Raw genomic sequence first — 24,732 nt, forward strand, 5'->3', positions numbered from 1 at the left:
GATAAATAACTATGTACGGATTGAGTTTAAACACAGAGCTCTTGTCTTTGAAGTTTGGAATTGAGAATTATATTCCTTACGCTTTAGGTACTTGATAAATTTTCATCAAAAAACACACATTACTCTAATAATCAGAAATAAAGAATACTAAACAAAAATAAAAACTGGAACTAAATTTTTTATTTTCTCCCACATTACAGCTTCTTATATATTTCTAACCTATCCCAGTACAGTTCTCATATCCTAGAATTAACCACTCCAGTTTCCTTGTTATAAAGGATTCAAGCAAGTTTATACTTTTGCTCAAAACATGCTAAAGTCTTGCGTTCTTGCACTCTCACTCCAGATTTCTAAAACATTATAGATTTTTTTATCCTATAGATTTTCTAAACTTATCACTGAGGAAGCAAAAGAATATGTAAAGATTCTATGCAAATCATCCAACAATTCACCATTCACTTCACCTCTCACCATAAAAACGTATTGCATTCGAAAACAGCTTTCCATCAAAAATAAAGTTTCCTGTTAAAATTTTTCAGGAAAAACAATATCACGATTGCAGTCATAGTTTCATAGGTATATACACATGTCAAAACCTGTCATTGTACAGTTTAAATATGTGCATTTTATTGTATGTCAATTTATACCTCAGTAAAGATGCTAAATAAAACATAGTATTGAGAAAAGCCACACACTGAAACATAATTAAAAGGCTTGGAAGAGAGACAAACAGAGACACACACAGAAGAAAAAGAACCACTCTTTAAATGCACCAGCAAGTTTATTTACAAATGCAGTTGAACAGAAAGGCTCACTAGTTTCTGGAGAAAACTTCTGGCATACAAACCATGATGATTTTCCATGAATGAAAAGAAGCAATTTCTACTGGGAATTGCTTAGTGACAATTCTGGTGAAGAAAACAGAGCTCCCCTCATCAAGCAAATAAAATGTCATATAAGCTAAAAAAAAATTTAATAATATTACATAAATGAAAAGAAGGATATAGAAAGCAAATTTGGGGGTGGATTTTAGTGAAATTTTCCGTATGGTTCTGCATTAATTTAGAATACATTATAATAAACAGAACAAATGCAATTACATATTTATATTAACTATTTCAAATGTTTCCAAAACTTAAAAAAAAAAACAAAACAATAAAATAACCCTCCTCAAAACACCACTAGAAAGTCAAACTAGATCATTATCAGCATCAAAAAAAAATTGTGAAGTTCTTATTTTTCCCTTGTGCTTTTATAATGCTGAATTCAAAAAGGAAATACTGCACTTTTTCCCCACACGTAATTACCTTCTTATAAATAAACAACAAAAATACAGGTTCTACCAAGACTATAATGCTCTGATGTAATCTAAAGAGGCCAGAAAAAGTATTATTCTTTTTAAAAAAGAGAGCAAAAGGACATACAACATATATTTATAGCTCTATATCAGCAGCAAACACCTCTTCTTCTATCTGCAACAGTGCTTTCGTGTGGAGGCTTACATCACATGACGGTTGGCCGTCCAGCTGATCAGGCAAGGAGAGAAGAAAGAAAAGTGCTTAGATTCAGAAACACTTGAATATCGCCACCTGGGATACATAGCAGGAATCGCTCAGAGAATGACCCCATGAGGTAGAAAGACTTATCCTGTTACTCACTTAGGATAAAGCTGGGCAAACCACACCTCTGGGTTCTACAAGTCTTTCTTTGCAAAAATGGAGTAAAAATTAACTGCTGATATAGAAACAAGTTACACTCAACTCTCTATTATTTGTACTGGTGGAGAGAAAAGGCATGGGCAATTTTTCCATGATGATTCCAAAAATCAATTATATTTGGCTTTGGAATTTTGACTAAAGAGAGAAAAGCTCACACACATACACACACTGCCCCCCCATTCCATGCCCAGCCTTGACACTCTCCAACCTCAATGCTGGCATCCAGGAAAGGCCTGGACCAACAAGGTGAGAAGGCTCAAATCACGGTGACAGATAAGAGAGAGTTGACTGGGCTGAAGCCATTTCCAAAGCACTCTTCACATAAAGGCCATATAAATACCTCAGAGCTCAAAAGCATATGGTTTGGCTGATACCACTTGTAACAAACACCCTTTCACAATAAGGAAGAAACACATGTTACCAGCATCAAGCCTCAAAATATAAAAAGGAGGAATGGTTGTCTTTATGTAGCTATAAACGATATGCAATCTACTTACGCTATCCTATGTTTATAACACACTTACAGGCAAAAACATGCTTAGACACAGAATAGCACGTGAAGTTTTTGAAAAACTCAGTTTTTCCAAAAATGACACTGAAACACTATGTCGTCAGAATTAATGCTCTCCTTTTAAATTATTGTATAATTTGATAGCATATGATTATAGAGTAACAAAGCATACACTGACTATTTTTTATTACCTTTTTAAACCACAGTTTTTAAAGTTGATCATATTCTAAATCACATAATCAGACCCCATTGGTAAATACTAGAAATCAGCTAAAATGATGAGAGTTTCTTAGCCAAGAAACTGATGAGAGTCTATACAGAAGATTCATTTTAACTGTCGGTCTTGGTTGATTTGTATGCTTGAGTCATCAGAAGTTTCTCCAGACTCTGAGCAGACTGCACAGCACACCGTCCTGACGCCCGGCACGCATCCCTCTCTGGTTCCTTGGTCCTACACCCACCCTTGTGTGGCTGGAATCCTGAGCACTGACCCACTGACCCGCTCACCGGACCCTCTTTGAAGGGGATACTCTGAGATTCCTAAAGCCTGGAGCTCTGGGGCAGGGAGCTTGAAGGGGAGCTGGTGGTAGGTTCAGGGAAATGCATGGGAACCCGTGGTCTCTGTAAAAGACAAGAAATTTTCTCCCTGATTTGCTCTCTTACATTTGAATCTGAGATAGCAGTCGTTGCAATACAGTTGGTTGTTTCGGATTCTGACTTCGGCTCCTGAGGAAGAGCCTCCGAGGTCACGATCACAGGCCACACACTGGGAGACAAACAAAAAAAGCAAAAACAGGAAACGTCCACGCTTAGCTCAAGAAAGCTTGGGGCACTCCCAGAAAAAAAAAAAAAAAAAAAAAATTGAGCAAAATGCAGCTTCTAAGCTCTTAGATACATTTCAGCAAAGGAAAAAAAAAAAAAAGGCCAAAAGATAATTAGATTAAAAGGAAGCCTGCCAGATGAGACATTAAAGAATTCATAAAGCCAATTTTAAGAGCCAAGATATCACTCTAAATATACCAAAAGAATAGAGATGATTCGTTGATTGGTTTAAAGAAATTGCATCTTCCTTTCTCCCAGCGGAATGGAGAGGATAAAGCACCACAGGAAGGAACGGGTGAAGGGCACCAAGACTGCGTTTCTGGCTCTCTGCCCTGGGGTGGGTCACCCCAGGCATTCACCCCAGCACCAATTCGGTGAGTGTTCACTCATGGTGCTTTCCCTTCAAGGCTGGGTATTTTGGTCCCATGTGCTCAAACAGTAATAATTTTAACTCATTCTGCTATGCCTAGGAACAACCCAAGCCAGAGATAGACAAGCTTAAACAAGCTGAGCTCTGCAGGACTCCAGGATCAACCACCGGAATTTCTCTCTCTGGCCCAACGCAAGTTCAAGAATCAAACAGATGTGTCTCTGAAGACAGATGCTGCAAAATAAGGTAGTCATAGAGCCCTACTTCTTTCTTATGTGCAAGAACCCCTTAGGTGCAAGCAGACTGTGCAACTGTAAAAATACATTATTTTTCCTTTCATACTCTCCCTATTCAAAGCTAGGCTTTGGACACTGTTATAATTCATGTCCCCATGCTGTTAATAACCGTGGCAGCATGTTAGAGAAAGCATTTACGCACTGTAAATTTTACTTATAGAATCTTAGATTGGAAATAGGAAGTGCATAGTGCTTCCGGCTTTAATTTTTGAAGCCAGGTTCAAGGTTTGAGAACCTAGTAGCAGTAGCAGGCCATTTGTGATTCAAAGTGCAGCACAGACCGACAGAGGCAGCACCTAGCTCGTTAGTGGCAGGTCCACGCCCAGCGCTGCAAGAAGCCATGCTCTCTCCAAGCAAAGCGATGCGGGCCTGCAGGCTGTTTGGCTCAGTCTCACCTTAAAACAATGCAAATGATAACAAAGACCCAGGGACTCGATGATCATGGCGGCTCCTTTGCCCAGAATGTTATGACAATAGGAGCACACGCGCTTCCCACTGACCGACCTAGATGTAGAACAAGAATGGAAGGGTGGCTTTCATCCGAGTAGCTCAAAGCTCTTATCTAAAAATCACACTCTGGTATTAACGTGAATCATAGTTTACGAAACTCTTTATTTTATATACCTGTGGCAGGAAAACTTTCACCAGCCAACCAAAGTATGCCTTGATTATACTGTACCTTGATGGATCTCCACGATGGCGCCGGAACCCTTGACATCTACTCACATACATGAACGATTTCCGTGTAATCAATCCATTCTGCCCTTCGCGATGCTATCGCCCTCAGACCACATCTGTACTCAGCAACAGTTCCCCCTCCTCTAATGCAGCCGACATCATCTTGCCAGGTAAACCCACCCAGGCCCAGCTCTAATCATGTCTTCTGCTCATCGAACACTGAAAGAGTAGCCCCAGCTTCCGAGAGGTGTTGCAAGTCTATTCAACCTACCGCCTCAACCTCTTTCTCATTCACCCGATATTCTAGGTAAACAGAAGTATCAGTGCTTTCCTGACTGTGCCTCTGGCTTACAGGACTGCCTCTGCGGAGAATGACATGAAAACTGCCCGACAGCTACCATTTAGATAGGTAAGGCAAGTTTCTACTTTGCTTTGTTTACAAGGCTTATCTCTTCTCCCAGGCCAAAAGGTGAAGGCTACTTCTTATCTTTGCATCCCACTGGACTGGCACAGCACTTCAGTGACATTGGAAAGGGCATAGCTGTTGAGTGCCTCACGTTAGAGCACCACGTGCTCTAGATAGAGACCTTTTCAGGGCAGAGACGTCCACAGCCCCGTCTCCTTTCTGCTTTCCGAGGGCAGGGTTCTCAGTAAGGAAACAGGTACTCTCTCTCTCCTCTGGCTTCCCCCCACTCTGCAGTCCCCTATCTTCCCTCCAAATTTACCAAAAATCCTCATCTCTTCTTCTCTTAATTTAAGCTCCCTGATACATATTTTATAAATCCTGGCACAAGCAACATTTTAGCTAGATAAAAATATCTTCTCTGAACGAAATCCTTTAGTTGATAGCTTAAAAAAAAAAATCCCAATATTAATCATTGTGTTTCTACTTTTCAGTATTTCAATAGCGATGAAAAGTAGCATAGGCCAGTAGAACTTCCTTCAGGTCTCAACAGAAGCACTGCTGTATGTGGCTTCGTGAAGCATCAGTGATCTGTGGAGAAGCTACACAGATATAACACCCCAACACATGTTGATAATCTGAGCTTTAACCCATACCAAAAGGCAAGTGTCAAGACCCACCATTATAACTCTCACACAGTTCCCGCAGCATATGACCTGCAGAATTCAGTTGATGTAGTCTGAGCAAGATGTTGGAAAACCACATAAGAGACAATCAACGGTTTTGGAAATCAAAAACCCAAAATGCCATATCTAACTTAAGAATTTTTTAAGCCAGCTTGTTCAAAGTTCCACAGACGATGGGTCTAGGTTATAATGCTTTCCTTTTATACTCAGTTCCTATAAAATGATTTTATATTACAGTCTCATCAAAACAGTCAAACATTTTACAATACTGCTTTTACTCATCAATTTGTCATGCATTCTTGAGCTACTGTATATTTTTATGATCCCACAGTGACAACTGTTCAGGTCCGTCTGCATCTAAGACACTGACCACAGGCCCAAGTAAACGAGGCAGTGGCAATGAAGTAAACATTTTAAAGGCCTCCAATGGCTTCACAAGACATCCATAAATGCTCTTGGGTTGGCATGGAAAGATAGCAAGGAATTGATTTGGGAAAGGAACACTGAATCTGACACACTCAAAAAGGCTTGTTTTTCTTTTTTCACTGGAAAGCTTGGACAAGATTTTGGGAAATTTTTAATGAAAAACTACCCCTTGAGACGAAGGGAAGAAGAGGGAAAACCCAAAGGGCCTCACCTGTTGCGTGGCTGGCAGCTTGGCTGCGGAACCGCAGGGGAAGGGCTGCACGGTATGGGGGATGGGGCGGTGGTCTTCCCGGAACCCGCCGAGGGAGGGGGTACGCTGGAGGAGGGGTTCCGCATGTAGGCACGGTTCGATGTGGACAGCAGCTGAGGTGGGGGGCGACTGCAGTCTTGGACAGAGGAAGTGGCATAGACTCCTGAAGGCTGGTTGAGCCAAGGGGACTGTCGCCAAGAACTGGCTCTTGGGGAATCCAGGTTATCTAGAGATTCACCTCTGAAACACGGAAAGAGTTCATCCAAGTTATATAACATATTCACCGAGAAATCCACTTAACACCATTACAGTCATTAACATAACCATGTATTTTATAAGCAGGTATGAATCTAACAAGGCCAGTTACATATAAAATTACCTTTAACAGCTAAAGTTCCTTTTCATCAACGGCATCATGATGTTTCCTATTCAATTAACCTTCATTTATTTTTTTTTTAATTTTTAAAATTTTTATTGGAGTAGAGTTGCTTTACAATGTTGTGTTAGTTTCTACTGTACCGCAATGTGAATCAGCTATACGTATGCATATATCCCCTCTTTTTTGGATTTCCTTCCCATTTAGGTCACTACAGAGCATTAAGTAGAGTTCACCATGCTATACAGTAAGTTCTCATTAGTTATCTATTTTATACACAGTATCAATAGTGTTTATATGTCAATCCCAATCTCCCAATTCATTCCACCCCCCCTTCCCCTTTGGTATCCATACGTTTGTTCTCTATGTCTGTGTCCCTATTTCTGCTTTGTAAATAAGATCGTTATGTACTTGACATTAATTCTGATCTACAAAGATTGACTCCAAATTATAAGGGTTTTTTCCTACCTGGTCAATTTTGTTGTTATTACTTTTAAAACTTTCTCTCTTATCCCAAGTTTGAAATATGTATTTTTTTCAAATTATAAAAGTATTATATCATCATGATGAGAAAGACCCAAGCAATACAGCAGGGTATATACAATTTTACCTAAAATTTACCTGTCCTAATCCCCAGAGGTAACCACTGTTAACTGTGTATCCTTCTAGACTTTTTCCTCACACATGCAAGTACATATTTACATACATATACAAATTTACATATGTACATATAACCATGTCTATATACATATGTAACGTGTTCACATGTTTACCATGCCTAAACAAATGGGATTATTCTACAACTCATATTCTTCATAACTTGCTTTATTCCATGTAATATACATTTTCTTAGAACTATCTTCATGTCAGTTCAGGTGATAGAAGGTACTTTGGTGGCCCCCAGTGGATCATCTTCCTGGTATCCACATCCTTGTGTGGTCCCCTCCCACTGATTCTGGGCTTAGCCATGTGACGTGTTGGTCAATGGGACATTAGCAAACATGAGACAAATGGAGGTTTGATAAGCACTTGCACATTAGGGCTTATACCTCTTGCAAGGTTTCCTCTTTAAATCCAGGTGCCAGGTTATGAGGCAACCCAAGCAGCTATGTGCGGAGGCCTATTTGGAGAACAGCAGCTCCCAACCAATAGCTCTAGCTGAGCTCTCAGTGGAGTATCAGAGGTCAGCAAGTTATAGCCCACTGCCAGGATACGTAAAATGCATGAGCTAAGGGTATTTTATCTTTTCAAACAGTCATTAAAAAAAACTACAACAAAAAATACATGACGCAGACTTGGGTGGCTTACCAAGCCTAAATTATTTACAATCTGGTCCTGCATGCAAAAAAATTTGCCAAGCCCAGCTCTCAATGACTACAGCTGCCAAGTACCCCAACCAATACCATGCAAAGACCTGCCCAGCCAACTCTCAGAATTTTGAGAGTAGTGAATTGTTATTTTAACCCACTAACTGTTGAGGTGGTATATTATAGAGCGATGTCTCTTTCATTCTTTACTAGTTGTATAGTATTCTACTTATCAGGGTGCCACTATTTATTTAATGAGCACTAAGTACACTCTTATTTGTAGATATTCTGATTATTTCTCTTTTTTGCTACTGCCAATACTATTTAAGTGTACATCCTTTGAGATATCTTTGCATACTTATCCAAATGTACCCAGAAGATAAAGTGCCAGAAACTAAAGTGCTCACGGGGTATACGCAAAAACTTTTGCTTAATAAACACTGAAAAAACTGCCCACCCAGTTGGGAACAAGAATTCCTGTTTCCTTATACAATTGTCAATACTAGATTTAATCAATACTAGATTCAATCAATACCAGATTTAAGTTAATTTAATCAATACTAGATTTAATCAACCTTTTAACTCTACAAATCCCACGAGCGAGGCATACCACTGTTGTTTTAGGAGAAGTGTTGATCTGTCATATGCTTACTGACTTTGTTTCTTTTTCTATGAACTATCTGCTCATATCACTTGTCTATGTTTCTATAAAGTTGTCAGGGTTTATCTACTGATTTTCAAGAGTTACTTTTACATTGAGGTAATTAGCCCTTTGTCTGTAATGTGTTGTCAGCAATTTTCCTCAGTTTGCCAGCTGTGGAAATACTAAATAAAAGTAGCTTCAGTATTCACTTACCCAAGATACATCTGTTTAGTTCATCCTCTCATCTCCAATTACTTTATATCTCTGTATTTTCCTTAAAGTTACAAAAATTAGGTGTCCACACTTTGTGAACACTACTTCCATGATTCCAATCTAACCATTATCTCATTATAAACAGAGGTTTAATTTTTTTTTTTTTGGTTCAGCATCCAAGGGAGCACTAAGAGCCACATCAATTATTTAAGTACCTGAATCACACATCAGAGCTCCACATGCAGCCTGGCAACCTATTAGCCGCGTGGTTTTGTCCGAGTGCATTCCTTGCTCTAGTCACAGCTTCTTCGTATGGAAAAGCAGAACTACTATCCCTGCCTCAAGACATTCTTTCCAGATTAAGTGAGATGATGTAGACAAAGCACCTGGCACGTGTCTGGCACTAATCAGTGCTCCGTGACAGGTGCCCAATGACATCTGCTCTCCTTCTCTTTCCCCCACTAAATCTTAACATAAGAAAAGAAATGATGACATCTCTTCTGTCCAAAGCAGCCAGCACGTCTAGAAATCAAATACCTGCACCTCAGTACCGAAGGAGAAATAATTCCGAAGATGTCTCGCACCTTCTCATAATCCCAGGCAGACAAATAGGCTCTTTATTGACACTGGAACTGCGTTGTCGGATCCAGCTGTTGTCATCATAAAGGGATGTTCTCTTCCTCATTTCTTGAAGGATTTGTTGTCTCTCCAACTCCGCTCCTGATGGGACTTGTTCCTTCTTGGAGCTTTTCTGCGATGAGCTACTGCTCCCAGGTCGGTCTAAATATCTATTGCTTCCTAAATTAAAAACATCAAAAGCTCTGGGATTAGCACATTCAAAAAAGGGATAGTGGATAAATCTCCAAATACAGTGGAGCAAAAAAAAAAAAAAAAAAGTGACATTGGGCACATATGCTCACATTATCAATTCTCAATGAGACTGCTGCCTCGGAACATAAAGGAACAGTCTCCTGTCCCTAAAACTTCCAATTCCACACCCAGAGGCATACCAGAGGGCTGCCTAGAAAGGAAACAACCAGCCTTGATTTCAGCAGTATTACATTACAAACTGCTCATCTAGAAAGTTTCTCTTCCACTATATCCTTCCTTCCTAAATTAAAATCAGTCAAGCACCTGCTCACTGAATGCTTGCTGTGACAACTCTGCAAGGGAACGGGCACTCTATTCTTTCAAAAAACGTACACTCCCCCTTGGGAGAAAGCGAAGACATAAACGCATGCATCTCCAGCTAACATGGCTCGAGTCTTCATGGTATAAGTCACAGAATAAGTCATGACCAAATCATAGGAATGAGAGCATACTCAATGACTGAAATGGCTTTTGTGAAATTGAAAAATAGCCAAGTAATCCAAATGATAACCAAGGAATGTTATCAGACTTGTATCTCCTATAAAGGAACTGACAGAACTATAATTTGGATGAATGACAATTAAGTCAGGTTTTATCCTGAAGGCTTTGTCTCCTTGGATTTGCTGATTAATTCCTGATATGGGTAAAACATCCATAACTTTGATGTATCCACCCCATCTTAATTTGGATTAGAAAATTTCATCTAAGGATTTATTTTCTTTTGCTCTCCAGATTCACTGCTATTGTCTTTCTTTCAAAATTCATTCCGCCTTAGTTTATCTTCCAGTAAGCAATGAACAAGGCCACCAAAGGTTTCTTATACACGCCTATGTTTACACTGATGTATGCACACACCTTATCAATTTGGTCAGATTTGGAATAAAATGTTCTCTATTTTAAAGATGCCTTACTGGCATAGCCAAGTTTTTCAATAAAATATTTAATAACGTCTACCGTGTGCTATACAAGAGCTTACAGTTAGTAAAGGGGAGAAAACATACATAGAAAAATAGCCAGATTAATAACATTAGTCACAAATATTAACAAAACTATTTCTGAGTGTCACACTTGTTATTACTAACAGGTCCCGTGTTTACGTTCAAGAGAGAATATGATCACTTCAGGTTAAAAAGGTTTCATGGCAGATTCAAGTACCTAAACTTTAATTTTAATGGTGGCTTAGGGGCAAATTCAGAGGAGAAGAAACTGGAAATCCAAACAGGCGAGGGCAGAGGAACCAGATCAGAAAGCATCTGATACGTTAGAAAATGAGAGAGAGAACAATTTGGTTATAGTTAAGGGCTCCTAATGGGGAAAACAGCAAAATAGGCTGAAAAGTTAAACTAGGACCAGACGATGGAAGGTCCTCTGTGTTAAGGGAAAAGGGGTGATTACAGACTATTAGAAACTGTAAATTCTACAAGCTTTAACCAGAGCTGCCATCAGACCACTGGCGCCTGTGGATGTTGTTTTGTTCACAGAGGGCTGTAAATTTTTTTTTTTAACATCTTTATTGGAGTATAATTGCTTTACAATGGTGCGTTAGAGGGTTTTTTAAATTCCTTGTCAAACACTTAAAAGACAACATAAAAATCCAGACTTTTTTTTTTTTAACTTCTATTTTACAACAGAAAGAGTTGGCAATCACAGGTTTCTATCTTCCCATGTGGCAGTGACAAGCTGGAACCAGGGAGTGGCTGTCCACTTAAACAGGCGTGTCCCCCAAGTTCACCTCAATCTTCATCTGGATCTTCATTCATTTACATAACTGACCAGCACCCTACTTACTCAAAGCCTGGTAGGCAAACCCTGCTTAAAATGGGGTTTTCAATAGTTTTCTTCCCTTAGTGACATAACCTTAGTTAACATGTGTTCCTAGAAATACACTTTATACTAAAAATATCAGGCTCCAAATTGTTTTTGCCAAGTTAGTAAAATCATCATTTTGAATTTTTTGAATCTTGTCATTTAAATGTCCAATTTCAGGTTTACATGCAATTTCAGGTTTATATAACAATTTCCCTGGTACTCTGCAGAAAACTTTTCTGTCCCAGTTCTTTGGAGGCAAGATGAAATCCACTATACAAAATCATATCAGCATCACTTTGCAAAATTTCCACAGATTTCCTTAGCTATTTATAATTATTTTAATCTTGCAGTACTCCCTCCATCATAAAATAAAGCTAAAATAAGCACAAGATAATTTTGTTCTTATACACAAATGGGAAGGGGTGCTAAAAATCTGTAGTATTTTAAATATGTAATCTTAATCAACGTGAAATATCTTGACCTTAAAAATACTGATCATAGGGTGTGATAGCATAACTAAGCAATTGCGCTGAAGAATTCTGAAAAAAATTCACATTTACCATTTTTATTTGCGGGGTAATCATCCAGTTCAGTAGTGGATCTGGATTTATTCCTAAAACACAGAACAGATTACATACATCTCATTAAGAACATCCTTTTCATATTTATGAAGTAAGAACCCCCAAAAGATTACTTTTTAAAGCAGCTGATTTATTTCCCACGTCTGTTGAGAGCCATATTTATTTTCATACCAAGGCATTTTTCATGTTGCACAAACTAGAAGAAAACAAGACATCTCTAAAGAGAAAAGAGCTTGATGCTAGAAACAGAAGCATGTGAAAATCCTCTCCAGTTTGATGTCAGTTAAAGCCTATGATTTTTGGACCAGCTTGAATACTTTGACTCTCTTCTCTTCCAGACATCAATCTTACCAGGCTGGACAAAGCATCTGTCATCAGATCACCTAACATCAGACTGTCAGCACTTCCTTCATGCTGCCCAAGGGTCAAGAAGTCATCTTTGGGGGCATTAGGGTCCTACTCTGAAACAGCAACTCACCAAATGTTATCCTAGCATTCCAAAGAGGTACTGGAGCACACTGGCATAGGCAACTTCTGAAAAGGCCTGACTTTGTAATGATAACCCTTGGGTCCATATACCAATACATGAGCATCTCTTTCTCACTCTCCTAGGCACAATAACTTCAAATACTAGTAATAATAATGAATAATAATATATTATATAATATACATTGTCATACATAGGTATATGCAGATGTTCATAATACATCAATACAACATATAATTATGTGTAACACACAATATATCACAACTGTTAGCAACATCCATGAATGGTTTCATTTGTATTAACATAGAAGAAAATACTTTTAATGCATGATGTCTACCTACACTCCTTAATGCCCCTAGGGCATGCTTTATCACAACTACCTACGAGTGTTTCATATTTTCCAGGATTCCTTAAGTTTCCTTTCCCTGAAATCTAATTATTTTCTCAAGGTAATGAGCTACATACATAAAGCTTATTTATATACATATATAAATAAATCATAGCTTTAAAAAAGAGAGATACACATTTTAATGATCTAAAGTTACCCAGAAACATTCACTATAAATAAGGTTATCCATCACTAGAATTTTTTGTCTAGCTTAATGTCAGCCCATTAGTACCTTTATGTATGTTGTTTTTCTTTTCCCTATCTACTCTGAGCCCTATTTAGTCATCCTGATTGCCTATAGATATGAGTCTTTCCTTATTTCTAAGGCAAACTTCCTAAAGGAGAAATTTTAGCTGTGACAACACAAATTAATGGTCATACACTGGATATATATATAGACAGACTTTTCATAAGTCCTTAGTGATTTCAAGAGTGCAAAGCATTTTTTAAATTCCTTTAAAATATTAAATTTAATGTTTTAGGAAATATATTACTTTTCAGGTATCTGAAATCCTATCTTCATTCCCTGAAACTGACTAGTAGTTCTAATCAAACTCAGAGAAAGGCTACAATTCTCATTTCAGATGTCCGCATGGAACTTCTGGCAAGCTTATGCCATTGCTTATAACTTCTTTAAAACAAAGCTTCAGGTAGATCGCAAAAATGAACACAAGTCTTATTCTGCGTCCATTCCCCTTGCCCTGTGGCTCCTCCCACAAAGAGATAGGGTTTTTCTCCTCTCCGTGAACTTGGGCTGGCCTTGTGACTTCAGATAATAGAATGTGGCAGAAGCAATGGTGTACCAGGTCAGACCTTAGACTGCAAGGTGCCTCGCACACCTTCTCTCTTCAATTCTCTCTCTTTTCTCTGTCCAGCCACCACGTACAGAAGACTGCACTGGCTTGCTGGATGTTGAAAGACACATGGCTTAGTTGCTCTCATTGTCCCAGCCGACAGCCAGTCAACTCCCAAAAGCAGGATCGCTTAGTAAACTGGTGGTAGATGCACTAGGGACCCACTCAATTAAAAGAACCACCAATTGAGTTTAGTCTAAAGTGCTGACCCACGAAATCATAAGCCAAGTCACTAAGTTTAGGGGTAGTTGGTTGCACAGCAAAAGCCAGTTGATACAAAGATCAACCAGCAGGATATATTTGTATCCCACAAAAGAGGAGGCGCTAAAGCAGTCCTACAAAACATCTAGGCAAGACCTCAAATATTCTTCTGAAGCCAATTACTCCAACCAAATTACAATTAAAGTTCTACACACCTGTCACTAGGAAGCAAACCTGAAGATTCTTCTTCTCTCTTTGGTATGTCATAGGAATCAACAGGCCTAAAAGATGGAAAAAGAGTTTATGCTCAAAGTATTAGACTTTAATGCCTTCCCAGAGTTTAAGAAATGGATATCAAAGTAATGTTATTCCAGCCTCTTTATGAGAATGGTCTCTGAGTTAAAAACTAAACATACAGAAGTATTTCAATCCATCCCTACAGAAAACAGACCTACTACCTCCAACAGACATTTGCAATTCACTCATTCCACAAGCATACACTGAGTGCCTGCTATGTTCTGGTACTATTCCAGGGCTGGGCTACCGAAGTAAACAAAACAAACTTACTGGCCTCATAATACATTTTAGTGGGATGGGGCAGGTTAACAGACAAGCAAATAAATGCATAATGTAAAGCAGGCAAGTGCACACTAGAGAGAAAGGGTTGGGGGAAGAGATGTGTTTCAGATGAGGTACTCTGGAAAGTCTGAGAAGGTGACATTGGAGCAGAGACTTAAAGAAAATGAGTAAGCCACACAAACACATGAGGGAAGTCTTCTCCAGGTACAGGGACTAGAAAATGCAAAAGTCCCGGGGCAGAGTAAGTCAGACATTTTCATGGAAGGAAAAGGAGGCCAGTGTGACTGTAAGCGACCAAGTGAGGGGAAGAGTGGTTGGAAGCCGGGTGGCCGAGAAGGTCGAGACGCACTTCATTCAAGCCATCGGGGCCACGGCGAGGACCCTGGATGATGTTCTCTAACGTGACAGGGAGCCATATGGGAACTCTGAGGAGGGAAGGAAGGGGACAGGATCACTGACAATGAAAAGGTTGTGTCGCCCTGCGTAGAGAGGATGGATGGTGGGGAGCGGGAGGACCAGTTAGCTGTATCCATTCCCCGCTTCAGAGGCACCTAAGTCACATCAATTGGAAAAGCACACGCGCCCTTTGGCCGTCGGGACAGACCTTCTGTACTGGTATATTTTGATGGAAGTGTCCCTCTCTCTGTCCGCCTGGCGCTCCTGCTCTGCCTCTGCCTGGCGCCGCGTCTGCTCCTGCAGCTTCTTCCTCGGGTCCTCGTTCACACCTTTCTCTTGCCGCTGCCCCCTCGTTTCCTCCTCTGCCGGGGTTCCTTCCCTGTCAGGTGCCTTGGACTCTTCGCCCCGGGTGGCCATAGCAGGCTCCCGTGTGGTCAGAGAAATGCTGTTTGAGTTTAGGACCATCAGCTCCTACGTGACCAGGGAGAAAAGAAACCCGTCTAAATCTGTGCATTTCTGTAATAGGCACAGATATGTCTATATTCGGTTTTAAATAATACGGATTGTAGTCGGCCCAGAATTCCACTTGAAATAAGGTTAAAAGTTTTTTCACTAACAAAAATCACACATGGGTGGTGGAGCTGCAACACAGAACAGGAAGATGCACTTAGAGCCTACCGATAGGATTATTCAGTGATACAGTAGAGAAACTAGGAGAAAGGCTGAAACGTCAAAGTGAAATTCTGACACACCAGAGCCTGCTATTTCCAGAGAACTACATAGGTGAATGGGTGACAAAAGCTAGGTGAAACGGGGTAGCTTCCATTTTACAGCGAATTTCACCAACAAGGTAGAGAAGGAGGAAGAGGGCATGGGCCAACACTACCTCATTCAAGTACTTGGAATTCTCTCTCTCAGCCTCCTGCTTAGCCCTCTGCCACTCTTCCCTTAGTTTCTCCTGTTCACGTTGATATTTTTCCTACAAGATGAGATGGCATATTAATTAGTTAATAGGTTAATGATGTTAATCTCTCATTTGCATTTTGCCAGTTCTACCCTCTACCTCCATCTTTAAAGACAGAGATATTGGTTTAACCGATCAGATTGGCACCCCTAAAGTAGGTAATAGCTTATACTGAGCTAAAAGGCAGACTTGGGAAAGGGCAGACGTTCGGAATTGAACCCATATCCACTCTTTACTGTGGCTGTAATTCATCGAAGCCCCTAGCTAACTGGAAGGGGCACTGAATTACTCTGCAATGGACCAAGCACACAGTTTATGCAGGTGGAGGTCCTGACAAATCTCTACACCTCTCATGCATAAGAAAATCCATAAAACGATGGTGTCACATACTCTAAAAATATACAAAGGGGGGCTTCCCTGGTGGCGCAGTGGTTGAGAATCTGCCTGCCAATAATGCAGGGGACACGGGTTCGAGCCCTGGTCTGGGAAGATCCCACATGCCGCAGAGCGGCTGGGCCCGTGAGCCACAATTACTGAGCCTGCGCGTCTGGAGCCTGTGCCCCGCAACGGGAGGGGCCGCGATAGTGAAAGGCCCGCGCACCGCGATGAAGAGCGGTCCCCGCACCGCGATGAAGAGTGGCCCCCACTTGCCACAACTAGAGAAAGCCCTAGCACAGAAACGAAGACCCAACATAGCAATCAATCAATCAATTAATCAATAAAAAAATAAATCTTTAAAAAAAAAAAAAATAAAATATATATATATACAAAGGGTCTAATAAATAATTTTAAAAGGGGGACTCTGGAAATTTTCAAAATGGAAAAGTATTTCATAAAAAATGTGCTACAGGGGCTTCCCTGGTGGCGCAGTGGTTAAGAATATGCCTGCCAATGCAGGGGACACGGGTTCGAGCCCTGGTCCGGGCAGATCCCACATGCCGCGGAGCAACTAAGCCCGTGCGCCACAACTACTGAGCCTGCGCTCTAGAGCCAGCGAGCCACAACTACTGAGCCCACGTGCCACAACTACTGAAGCCCATGCACCTAGAGCCCGTGTTTTGCAACAAGAGAAGCCACTGGAATAAGAAGCCCGCGCACTGCGACGAAGAGTAGCCCCCGCTCGCCGCAACTAGAGAAAGCCCGCGCGCAGCAACAGAGACCCGACGCAGCCAAAAATAAATAAATAAATAAATTTCTTTATTTTAAAAAAATGTGCTACATATCAAAAGATTTGTTAATTAGGAGGTTATTGGCTTTTAATTTTTTTTAAGTTGCTTCTTAATGTAGGTTGACACAGCGCAGGAAAAGCTGTTGAAGCAAACTTTGCTCCTGCTGACCCGCACTACTCCGCTTTACCTGCAGCAGGCGGTCCTGCTCCTTCTGCCACCTCTCCTGCCGCTTCCGCTCCCCTTCCTGGTCCCACGCCCAGCGACTCGGGGCACTGATGGTCGGGACCGGAAGCTGCCGAGTCACAAGAGAACAGGTGCCAACAGAGAAGAATATGTTACCTCATTAAGTCACCTACTGAAGTACTTTTGCATACATAAATTATTCACATCACCCCTGGCCTACGCTGTACTAAAGGAGGGTGGGCTTTATATATCAAAATAGGTCTCTTACACAAATGAACTTATCTATGAAACAGAAACAGAGACTCACAAACATGGAGAACAGACTCGTGGTTGCCAGGGGGGGGGGGGGAAGGGGGCAAGGGGCAGGGGAGGGTTGTATTGGGAGTTGGGGATTAGCAGATGCAAACTATTTTATACAGAATGGATAAACAACAAGGTCCCATTGTATAGCACAGGGAACTATTGATATAGTCAATATCCTGTTATAAACCATAATGGAAAAAATATGAAAAAGAATATATATATATATATAACTGAATCACTTTGTTGTACACCAGAAACTAACACAACATCGTAAATCAACTACACTTCAATAAAAAAAAAAAAAATAGGTCTCTTTATCTTGGAAAGATACTCCTGGATAAACTCTCATGCAGCTTAAAGTAACGGTAAGTGATGCTATGTGCTAATTCAGTCCCACCCAGGCCTCCTTGTTTATTCCAAAACCAAATGAATACTACTTACATCAGGCACCACAGAATCGGAACTTCCTATATTACAGCACGTGGGCAAGGAAAGAAAAAGAAAACTATAAATCTTCATTTCTATGAAATAATTCCTTTCAGGAAGTTGTATCACTGTCTCTATGCGAGTATACTAAGTGACATCAGTTTTTTCAAACAACAGTACATTTCTCTCTTTAGCTCCACCTGTTTGTTACTCATCTTCCAAATTCAAAGTCAGTAAAAAGAAGAGAAACAGTGGATGCCAAAGTTTCATCTTATCTCTAGGTGCTAGAGCTGAGATACTGGTGTACTTATTTCTAAGGGTTCAGGGTTCTTTTATTAATAGAGTGGATAGTATTCTCATAACTTGGCCTAATAGAAGAAAAATTGAATTTCAAATATTACAACATCTAACAAACCCAATTTTTTTACTTGCTGCTATTCAATTACACTGTGACAGGTGTAAGTCACATTTTTCAGGTCTTATTGCTAAGGAGCTACTTTTCTGAAATAAGCCACCAACAAACATATTCAAGAAACATTTCCCTTTCCACTCCTATTACTTGAAACACAAAATATTCAGACTTCATGTGTAAACTTATGGGCAGAATGTTATTCTTTTTATTCTTAGGGGGCCTACATAATTGTGTGTGCCTGTATGTAGTACAATGATTATAAATATGTAAGCAATTTCATAAAATACACTACCATACTGTATTTTTAAATTTTCCTGAAACCTCAGCTGTCAAATAAATTATTCACTTACACAATCATATTTTTAAGAAAACTGCTTTGAGATTTAAGAAAATATTCTGCCCTAAAATAGTCTGTTGAAGAAAAGTGCGTGAAAATGGAGAAAGAAAAGGAATTGCTTTATTTTAGCCAATCTGAGCTAGGAGTATCACACAGTTTCAATTAAATTACCATAGAAAAACAAGAGTTAAACAAAAAATATCAAAAACACAAAGGACACTGAAACAAATGGACCCTTGTACATGCAGAGCTGGTAAGCTACTTCTATTTATGGTCAAAAAGAGATCTTAATTCACCAAAAGAGACTACGAATAGATTAACACAAAATACACAAATCCAGTAAGTACCATGTTATAAGGCAAGTTTGTAAATATTTTTGATAATCTTAAAAGTAAGAAATAATAACATTTTAGACACCAACAGCACACTCCCTACTGACTGTGCCATTGCATCTCAAATGTTGGATATTACTTTTAAGCTCTTGATTGCAAAGCAGAGTTCAAACTGCATTCATGAGACAGAGCATTAGACAAACGTGAAAGGGGAGGAAATGCCACACGCGCAGCACATTGTAACGCAGCACTGCCCGACTACACCAACACAGAGAATCTCAAAATGTACTTGTTTACAGATGTGACCAAATTTACAGAGCGGTCCTATTAACACTCCAAAGCCATCATCCCAATAGCAATCAACAACTCTGTTCTTTATTCAGAGCATTTTCCAAAACCCAAAATTTGACTCTAAAAGTTGGCCAATTGTATGTTGGTGTAATCTAATATTATGCAATTTGTAGGAAGCAGTAAGGCATAAATGAAATTCCTCATTTCTTACTGTCACCCAGTGGCAAGTAGTGTGTGTTTAAACAGCATCTCAATTTTTTTAATTAAAAAAAACCCCAAAAACTTCAGAGGTATACAAAGGACACACAAAGACCCATTACCACAGAGGTAGACCCATGAACTGTAAGAAAAGCCTGATGACCCTGGGGAAAGAATGGAAATGGGTTATGTTGCTTGGTCATAATGACGGCCAAATAGAAGAGGCTCAGTGCCCAGCACCACAGACTATCAGGAAAAGAGTGGAGAGTGGGAACAATTCCATGGAAGTACATGAATTGTTAGCTTGGCAGTTTACCTTGTTCAAAAAATTGTGATCGCCTTTTTAAGTTTTTCAAAGAAATAGGTTCAGAGGCTAGTTGAAAAATACAAACAAAAAAAAAAAACAAAACATCAATACCATGTCATTCATTTTAATCTCTCACCACTGGAAAACTAAATGATACTTGATACATCTTTCCATTCTGTAGCAATATTATTTTTAAAATGATAAAACTGATAGCCATAGAAGATAGGGATTATTTCAATGCACAAAGACACGCATAGTTTTAGTAGTCTATACTACATTCAAATTAGTAAAAGGAACTAATATTTTAATTAATAAATTTTAGTAGGTAGCATCACAGTTTCATAGAAGCTGAAGTACCATCTTCCGTGCTAGATCACACCCCTTTAGGGAAACGGAAATTAAAATGTTTTTGCTTAGGTTAATCAATTCAAAATCTTTTCTACTACAGAAAGAATTGTTTATAACTAAGCTCTTTCATAGTACTAGTGAGTAAAAAAGGAACTAAAAAATAATGGGGAGGAGGACAAGAAAATAAGTATCCAGAGAACAATTCTAAAAAAAACCCAAATGCTAAAATTAAAATATTCTTCTAACTAGACTATTTTGCCCTAGTTTCCAAGATCTTATAGCCCCTAACTTTACATAAAGCAAATAGAGTTCAATCAGATAAAAAAGAAAAAGAAAATATTCTGACTTCTACAGATCTGTCACAAGATTATGGCAAATGATTATTATACTTCAGTTTATTCATAAAATGTAAATGTAATTATTATTTGACACTAGTTGATATTTACTTATCTAAACAAAACCTTCAAATGACAGGGCCTGTGTATCACCCCACAGTCACTAACAAGTGCTCTGCTGAGCCACTGACAGAACGGGATCCGCACATCTTAGATTAAAATATCATGAAGAAAAAAGCAGTCATGTTCACTTTTAAAAACTCCTTTGACAAAGAATGCAATATCAAACAGCTAAAATATAGTCACTTATAATTATCAGAAATTAAATACATAAATAATAAATAAAGGAATGGAAATTTATAAACTTGGTTTGATTCTGACATAAGGTATTATGAACTGACAAGTGCAGATTCAAAACCACCAAACCACTGAGAAAACCTAGACCTGTGCCTGGCAGTCTAGTTTCATGCTAAGAGAAGCTTCGTCTTCTCTGGGTTTCTTTCCCTGCCTATGTGGACCAGATCTTTCTTATTTATTTTGTATGCCTAAGCCATAGCACACAGCATGTGGTAGCTCAATTATTTGTAGATAGACAGCAGAAGGAAGGGAGTGATGACCCCATAATACAAAATTTCCCTAGATGCTATGTCTGCTTTTTCATTACAGATGGGTACTTCTGCTAACAACTGTTATTGCCACTGGCATTTCCTTATTACTAGCTGCTTCCAGGCTTGTCCCTTTCACAACATAAAAGGGAGAAAGGAAACCTCGTATTTAACTAAGATTCCCTTTGCCAGCACACCATAGCGAGAAGGCTGATGGCCTCGGGAAAACCAGTCTTTCTTATTTGGATTAGACGCGCAGGCACTCAAAGCTCCTGGACAGACTGCCAAAGCTTTGTTTGCAGTTCCTGGACTATTCAACACTGGAAATGAATGCCCTTCCACCTGGCTGCAACTGGATCTGTGTGCTAACCTCTGAGTTTCAACTTGCAGTGGATCAGTTTGGCTTTCACTCACAGATACTAATTTTTATAGTAGCAGAACTTGAGTGCAATGACTTCTCCTATATTATAAATGTAAGCTATAATGGTAATGTTTACCTTTTGATTCAAAAGTATTGCTTTCATCACGAATTCCATTAATTTCCTTTGATTCAGTATTCTAGAAAGGATAAAAATGCCAGTTAACAACATTCTCTCCAATTGGACTTCAGGCTTAAATAATGCATTTCTCATTAGTGAAAATATCTTCTAATGAGATGAGTTTTTCACAGTATTAATACATTCTTTACAGCCTTTTACATATAATAGAAACATAATTTTTTCATTGTTCTTCAATATCTGTGGAAGAATTAATGACCAACTGTAAGCATGAATAGCTTTAAGTTCAATCAGTCATTAATTTTCCAAGAAACATGATGGGCCAAATAATCACTGGTCCATTCAGTTTATATTTATGAGTAAGCAACACAGTCATATAGGATTCTCTAACAATTAAACTTTTCTTATACAAGGTAGCAGGATTTCCTTATTACATGAAAGGGAGCATCTTGGGATAACAGCAATTATATCCAGGGAGTCAATATAAACACATTTATTTGCAAATTTAAATTTAACTATTACTTTGATAATTAGAAATTTTCTACATTATAATTATTTTAAATCAATTAATGTAACTGTGTATCTCTTAACCACATATGTAAGTCTACCCATCAAATTCACCCACACAAGAACTAAAACTGCTTCATGAGGTTTTAAAACTGCACACAATTACTATATTTATTTTATCAGTAAAGACTAAGGAAAGCATAGAAAAGTTATAGTGTATAATTTTACATAATTAACTACTTCACATTCACAAAGATCTGAGAGAGGGCTATAATGATGAAAGATTGGTAAGAAACACCTGCAGGGACTTCCCTGGTGGTCCAGTGGTTAAGAATCCACCTTCTAGTGCAGAGGATGTGGGTTCAATCCCTGGTCAGGGTACTAAGATCCCACATGCCACGGGGCAACTGAGCCTGCCCACCACAACTACAGAGCCTACGCGCTGCAACGAAGAGCCCGCCTGCTGCAACTAAGACCTGACGCAGCCATAAATAAATAAATAAATAAATAAATGTATGTTTAAAAAAAAATACCTTGCAAAACATCACTACGGGATCTTTTGATTTTTTTCATTATATAACTCACTATTACTCTAAATTATTAATGAGTAATGCCTTATGATTTTCAAAAATATATTTTATTCTCATTACTATAAATTACCTTATTCAATTATCTATGTTTTTAAAACAGCATCAAAATTTTTCAAAGAAAGTAGATTCTTTCCCCCCACAAACACACTTCCTATAGTTGCTTTGCTCTACCCAAATACTCCCACTTCTCAAAATACTTACAGAATTCTGAAGGCTTTCTGAGAAATCAGCTGTTATTGATAGATTTGAAGATTTGTCTGAGCTGTAAATTCCAGAAGTTGCATCAATCCACTTTGTTTCAGGTGAACCTATAATTTTGGTAGCCATACTGGTGAGATTGAGGGTTTTATGCCGTGTAAATGGCAGGGAAGGCTGGTCTTTGCCCCAGTCTGATTGGCACACGAAGATCAAGAAATGAGTACACGTAAATGTTGAAGTTGAAAGAACAAAGTTACTGAATGTACATATACAAAATACACACACAGAAGACAAACAAGTCAGATAGTGTGTGAAAGAAGTGAAGAGTTTAGGCCTTTTACCAACAGATCAACTTCCAAAAACAGAGGGTTAGAGCATGTTAATAGTGAAAAGACTGGCAAATTTGCTGAATCTTTCTGTAAACCAGGACTGGGTATTATATTTTGATATCGTAAGTTGGTAGGTCTGGAAAGGCTTAACGCCCTTCCCCATCTAACCTCAACAATTAAGCAACACAATAATGAAATGTACATCGAAAGTTCTTCGAGAATGAACAACTGGGATATTGACCTACTGTGCTCTCTCTTATATCAGCTACAGTCATGATGTTGTAGAGGAAGTGAAACCATGGTGTAATTCTTAATATTCAACATCATCATATGACTCCCAAATGTAGATATAATTACAAGAGCCTTCAGCTGATATGTGCATTCAAAGCCAGTCCAGCATATAAATCAGTCAATAAATAACACAGAATTCAGTAAATTTGCTAGCGAAAAGCTTTCAGACAGAACATCCAAAGAAGCATCATTCAAGACTTGTCTCGACATAACCACAAAACATCTTTAAGCCAAAAAATAAAAAAGTGAAACGAAGAGAGAAGACAATGTTATTGAAGCAAGCTGTTATAACCACTTGCCAAAGACCAGTTCCCAATTTAGAAAGCCAAACACAGTGGTATAACCAACTCACCAGACTTTCCATAGCGCCTGATATCCATTACTAGGTTTCCAGTTTCCTGAGCATTAGCCATGGTTTCTTCCCACTCTTTTGTGTCCTTATGTGAAAACTTAGTGTTGTTGATAGCAATAATTTCATCATCTACCTGTAGCTGAGAAAATTCTGCTGGGCTACCTAAATAAAGCAAAATAAATTAAACTACCAATAAAAAATAAAAACATGTTCTAATAGTCACTGCTTATTTAAATTAAGAGAAAAAATGACTTCTTAATCTCACCTAATCATTTCTCATATTTTTTCAGGTGCAGAGGAGTCACAAAATTTCTTAAAGTTATCAAATATTTGAGTAGCTACAACATTACAAAGCAACCAAAGGCATTTTTTTTAATCCTATAGAATGTATCTTCCTTAACGTTTAAAGAGAAATGATAAACCCATCTGTTCAATACAATTTCTTTATTAACCTCCTAAGAAGAAAATTTTAAATTATTTTTAAATTAAAAATGTGAAATATATATTCCGCTTTAGCTGAGCTTCCAAAGCCAAATGCACTCTAGAATGGAGAAAAAAACAGGGCCCCTTAAAATGGCTTAAAATTACTACTTACCATTATCTAATTAAAGCAGCCTTGAAATTTCAAAGAAATAACCAGAGTTCACATGCATTTTTATATAGCTAAAATATGTAAATGAGGGACTCCTCATAAATACAATAGCTTTCATCTTAATTTTAGGTCTTGTAATATTTTGCTAAGAGCTTCTGGGCTTGATTTGGTGGAGGAGGGGCAGTGCTTTTGTAAAAGTCCCAAAGCGTCCTCAGGAGTCCTTGGGCAACAGATCCATTAGGACGCTCAGAAAATATTGATCGTATAGCACCTATGTATCCATCACAAACACAAACGATCAG

At 38.8% G+C, this 24,732-nt stretch overlaps 1 protein-coding gene across 16 annotated transcripts in view; it reads right to left on the reverse strand.

Annotated features, from left to right (window-relative positions):
• Nucleotides 1-762: 762 nt before the first annotated feature.
• The window catches only part of LMO7 (LIM domain 7), a 199,087-nt gene continuing 175,117 nt past the window's right edge, over nucleotides 763-24,732 (reverse strand). For 9 of the 16 annotated variants that reach the window (XM_057532795.1, XM_057532803.1, XM_057532802.1 and 6 more), the window contains 15 exons: nucleotides 23,839-24,000; nucleotides 22,870-23,057; nucleotides 21,572-21,632; nucleotides 19,796-19,852; nucleotides 17,925-17,950; nucleotides 17,185-17,289; nucleotides 15,751-15,843; nucleotides 15,073-15,335; nucleotides 14,105-14,170; nucleotides 11,939-11,991; nucleotides 9,284-9,497; nucleotides 6,122-6,400; nucleotides 4,113-4,221; nucleotides 2,893-2,995; nucleotides 763-1,526 (listed from right to left, as the gene is read on the reverse strand). In XM_057532795.1, coding sequence (XP_057388778.1) covers nucleotides 1,504-1,526; nucleotides 2,893-2,995; nucleotides 4,113-4,221; nucleotides 6,122-6,400; nucleotides 9,284-9,497; nucleotides 11,939-11,991; nucleotides 14,105-14,170; nucleotides 15,073-15,335; nucleotides 15,751-15,843; nucleotides 17,185-17,289; nucleotides 17,925-17,950; nucleotides 19,796-19,852; nucleotides 21,572-21,632; nucleotides 22,870-23,057; nucleotides 23,839-24,000 — 1,802 coding nt within the window. In that variant the 3' untranslated portion in view covers nucleotides 763-1,503. Of the gene's footprint in view, nucleotides 1,527-2,892; nucleotides 2,996-4,112; nucleotides 4,222-6,121; nucleotides 6,401-9,283; nucleotides 9,498-11,938; nucleotides 11,992-14,104; nucleotides 14,171-15,072; nucleotides 15,336-15,750; nucleotides 15,844-17,184; nucleotides 17,290-17,924; nucleotides 17,951-19,601; nucleotides 19,644-19,795; nucleotides 19,853-21,571; nucleotides 21,633-22,869; nucleotides 23,058-23,838; nucleotides 24,001-24,732 lie in introns of all 16 variants that reach the window. The other 7 variants (XM_057532804.1, XM_057532799.1, XM_028167477.2 and 4 more) reach the window with 4 other exon arrangements.

This window comes from Balaenoptera acutorostrata, chromosome 18 (assembly GCF_949987535.1).
Source record: "Balaenoptera acutorostrata chromosome 18, mBalAcu1.1, whole genome shotgun sequence".
NCBI classification, from domain to species: Eukaryota; Metazoa; Chordata; class Mammalia; order Artiodactyla; family Balaenopteridae; genus Balaenoptera; species Balaenoptera acutorostrata.